Source organism: Cynoglossus semilaevis, chromosome W (assembly GCF_000523025.1).
Source record: "Cynoglossus semilaevis isolate Cse_v1.0 chromosome W, Cse_v1.0, whole genome shotgun sequence".
NCBI lineage: Eukaryota > Metazoa > Chordata > Actinopteri > Pleuronectiformes > Cynoglossidae > Cynoglossus > Cynoglossus semilaevis.
In genome coordinates, this window is record NC_024327.1 from 5,894,584 (window position 1) to 5,897,665 (window position 3,082).

Here is a 3,082-nt window from a genome sequence, read left to right on the forward strand (position 1 = left end):
CCTTTGTCACCGGTTCTGTTCATTATTTTCATGGACAGAATTTCTAGGCGCAGCCAGGTGTCGGGTGGGGTCCAGTTCGGTAGCCACCGGATTTCATCTCTGCTTTTTGCAGATGATGTGGTGTTGTTGGCTTCTTCGAACCAGGACCTGCAGCATGCACTGGGGCGGTTTGCAGTAGAGTGTAACGCAGCTGGGATGAAAATTAGCACCTCTAAGTCCGAGGCCATGGTTCTCGACCGGAAAAAGGTGGTATGCACCCTTCGGGTCGGGGATGAAGTCCTGCCTCAGGTGGAGGAGTTCAAATATCTGGGGGTCTTGTTCACGAGTGACGGTAGAATCGAGCGTGAGATTGACAGGCGGATCGGTGCTGCGGCCGCAGTAATGCGGTCGCTGTATCGGTCCGTTGTGGTGAAGAAGGAGCTGAGCCGAAAAGCGAAGCTCTCAATTTACCGGTCAATCTACGTTCCTACCCTCACCTATGGTCATGAGTTGTGGGTCATGACCGAAAGAACGAGATCAAGGATTCAAGCGGCTGAAATGAGCTTTCTCCGCAGGGTGGCAGAGCGCTCCCTTAGAGATAGGGTGAGGAGCTCTGTCACGCGGGAGGAGCTCGAAGTAGAGCCGCTGCTCCTCCACATCGAGAGGAGTCAGCTGAGGTGGCTTGGGCATTTACATCGCATGCCCCCCGGACGCCTCCCTCGGGAGGTGCTCGGGTGCCGTCCCTCTGGGAAGAGACCCAGGGGAAGACCTAGGACACGCTGGAGCGACTACGTCGCTCGGCTGGCCTGGGAACGCCTTGGGGTCCCCCCAGAAGAGCTAGAGGAAGTGTCGAGGGAGAGGGAAGTCTGGGTGTCCCTGCTCAGACTGTTGCCCCCGCGACCCGGCCCCGGATAAGCGGTTGAAGATGGATGGATGGATGGATGGCATTAAAATGAAGAACATTAATAGAAAAAAATACCCTTGATAAGGTATGGATCCAGCATCTGAGCTTGCTCAAACTTGAGGATGGCATTTTTTGTGTCCCCTGCTCTAAAGTACACGTCTGCCAGGCTCACCAGCAGGTCAACGTTGTCCCGCAGGAGAGACTTCTTCTCCAAAGAGCTGAGAGAAAATGAGAGGAATGGAGACTAGATCTTTTTTTCTCCCTTTAAAATCTTGTCCTTACCAAATAGTGTTGATGGCTCTTTGATTGTCTCCTGTGTGTATAAAGGCATAAGCTTTGATCCAAACAGAGAGCCAGTCCAGGTTAGGGATGCTCTGGATCACATCCAGCGTCATGGACGCCACTTCAGCTCCCTTGACCGACAGAGACAGGAGACCTGGCAATAATAAATCATACATCTTTAGCCCATCAAACAAATAGAGCAGCAAAATGATACACTTTTTAAACTTCAATTTTCATAGAACGCTAGACAGATTGTACCATTCTCAATGGTTTATTATTACTTGTTTAATGTGACCATTCCTACCAATGATGGCGTCCAGGGCAAGTGGACACTGTCTGAGAACCTCTTTATAACTGGTCACAGCAGAACGTTCCTGACCAGCTTTCCTGTAGAGGTTAGCTAATATCATGTTGATCTAAAAGAAGTGAGAATGATGACATTATTTATTTATTTAACGCCATTAACTTTAAGGGCAACATAAAAGCAGTAGTTTACTTTCGGAGTCCTCTGTCTGGATGGAATCCCATCGAGCACAGCAATGGCATCTTTGTCCAATTTTAAGATGGTGTAGCATTCAGCTATCTTGTATTTGACCTCAATTTCTGATGGCAAATTCTGAAAGACAAGAATTGTATTATTCCACATTAGATGACTAAGTCTGTCCTGTAGACTCTCCTCACCAGATTTCTCTAGACTCAGTCAAAGATGTGGAAAAATGTGCAAAAATGCACCTGTGCCTGAATGTTAGATGCTGCTCCACCAGTAGAAGTACGAACTTTAGATGTTTTACTGAGTACTTTTTTCTGTTGCAGTGCCATACTGTATTTGCACGCAGCGTTGCGATATTCTTTGTCATGGAAAATGGCATCAGCGTGGTAAACCAACAGCTGGTACTTCTGAGCTGGAGAGAACAACTCCCTGATGTTGAAAAACAAGAAATAGTGGTCAATACCATGTCGTAAAAACAATACTATAATATAGTTAACATAAGGTAGAAACAAGTATTATGTCATAAAGTGCTGGTGACTGAGTATATAATAATTGGGACTGGGAAAGATGTGAACTTATTAGGATTAGGATTAAAATAAGATAGTAAGTAAAATAAAATAATAATTATTCTTCTTCTTTCAGCTTGTCCCTTTTTCAGGGGTTGCCACAGCGAATCATTGTTTTCCATCTCTCTCTGTTCTTTGCATCTTCTACTCTGACTCCAACTATCTTCATGTATCCACTGTCCCTCCTCTGTACATGTCCAAACCATCTCAATATGGCTTCTCTAGCTTTTTCTCCAAACGTTCCTGTTTGTGTTGTCCCTCTAATGACCTCATTCCTGATCCTGTCCATTGTTGTCACTCCTAAAGAGAATCTTAGCATCTTTAACTCTGCCACCTCCAGCTCCGCCCCGTCTTTTGCCTATTAGTGTCTCTAGTCCAAACCATACAGTGGTATGAAAAAGTTTGGGCGCCCCTGATCATTTTCAAGATTTTCCTTTATGTATCATTGGTTGTTCGGAACAGCAATTTCAATTAAATATATAATTTAGCAAACAAACACAGTGATATTTAAGAAGTGAAATGAAGTTTATAGGATTTACAGAAAGCGTGCAATAATTACTTAAACAAAAGTAGGCAGGTGCATAAATTTGGGCACCCTTGTTGTTTTATTGATTTGAATACCTTTAGCACTAATTATTGGAACTCAAAATTTGTTTGGTAAGCTCATTGACCCTTGACCTACATACACAGGTGAAGCCAATCGTGAGAAAGGGTATTTAAGGTGGCCAGTTGCAAGTTGTTCTCCCCTTTGCATCTTCTCTGAAGACTGGCAACATGGGAGCCTCAAAACAACTGTCAAATGACCTGAAAACAAAGATTGTTCAACATCATGGTTTAGGGGAAGGATACAAAAAGCTAGCT

The 3,082-nt window shown here is 44.7% G+C and overlaps 1 protein-coding gene across 1 annotated transcript in view; it reads right to left on the reverse strand.

The window, feature by feature from the left end:
• Window positions 1-888: 888 nt before the first annotated feature.
• LOC103397040 (anaphase-promoting complex subunit 7-like) overlaps window positions 889-3,082 on the reverse strand; it is a 3,996-nt gene continuing 1,802 nt past the window's right edge. The window contains exons 2-6 of the mRNA XM_008335291.3: window positions 1,898-2,084; window positions 1,662-1,781; window positions 1,470-1,581; window positions 1,166-1,319; window positions 889-1,101 (exon numbers count right to left, since the gene is read on the reverse strand). Coding sequence (XP_008333513.2) covers window positions 942-1,101; window positions 1,166-1,319; window positions 1,470-1,581; window positions 1,662-1,781; window positions 1,898-2,084 — 733 coding nt within the window. The 3' untranslated portion in view covers window positions 889-941. The remainder of the gene's footprint in view (window positions 1,102-1,165; window positions 1,320-1,469; window positions 1,582-1,661; window positions 1,782-1,897; window positions 2,085-3,082) is intronic.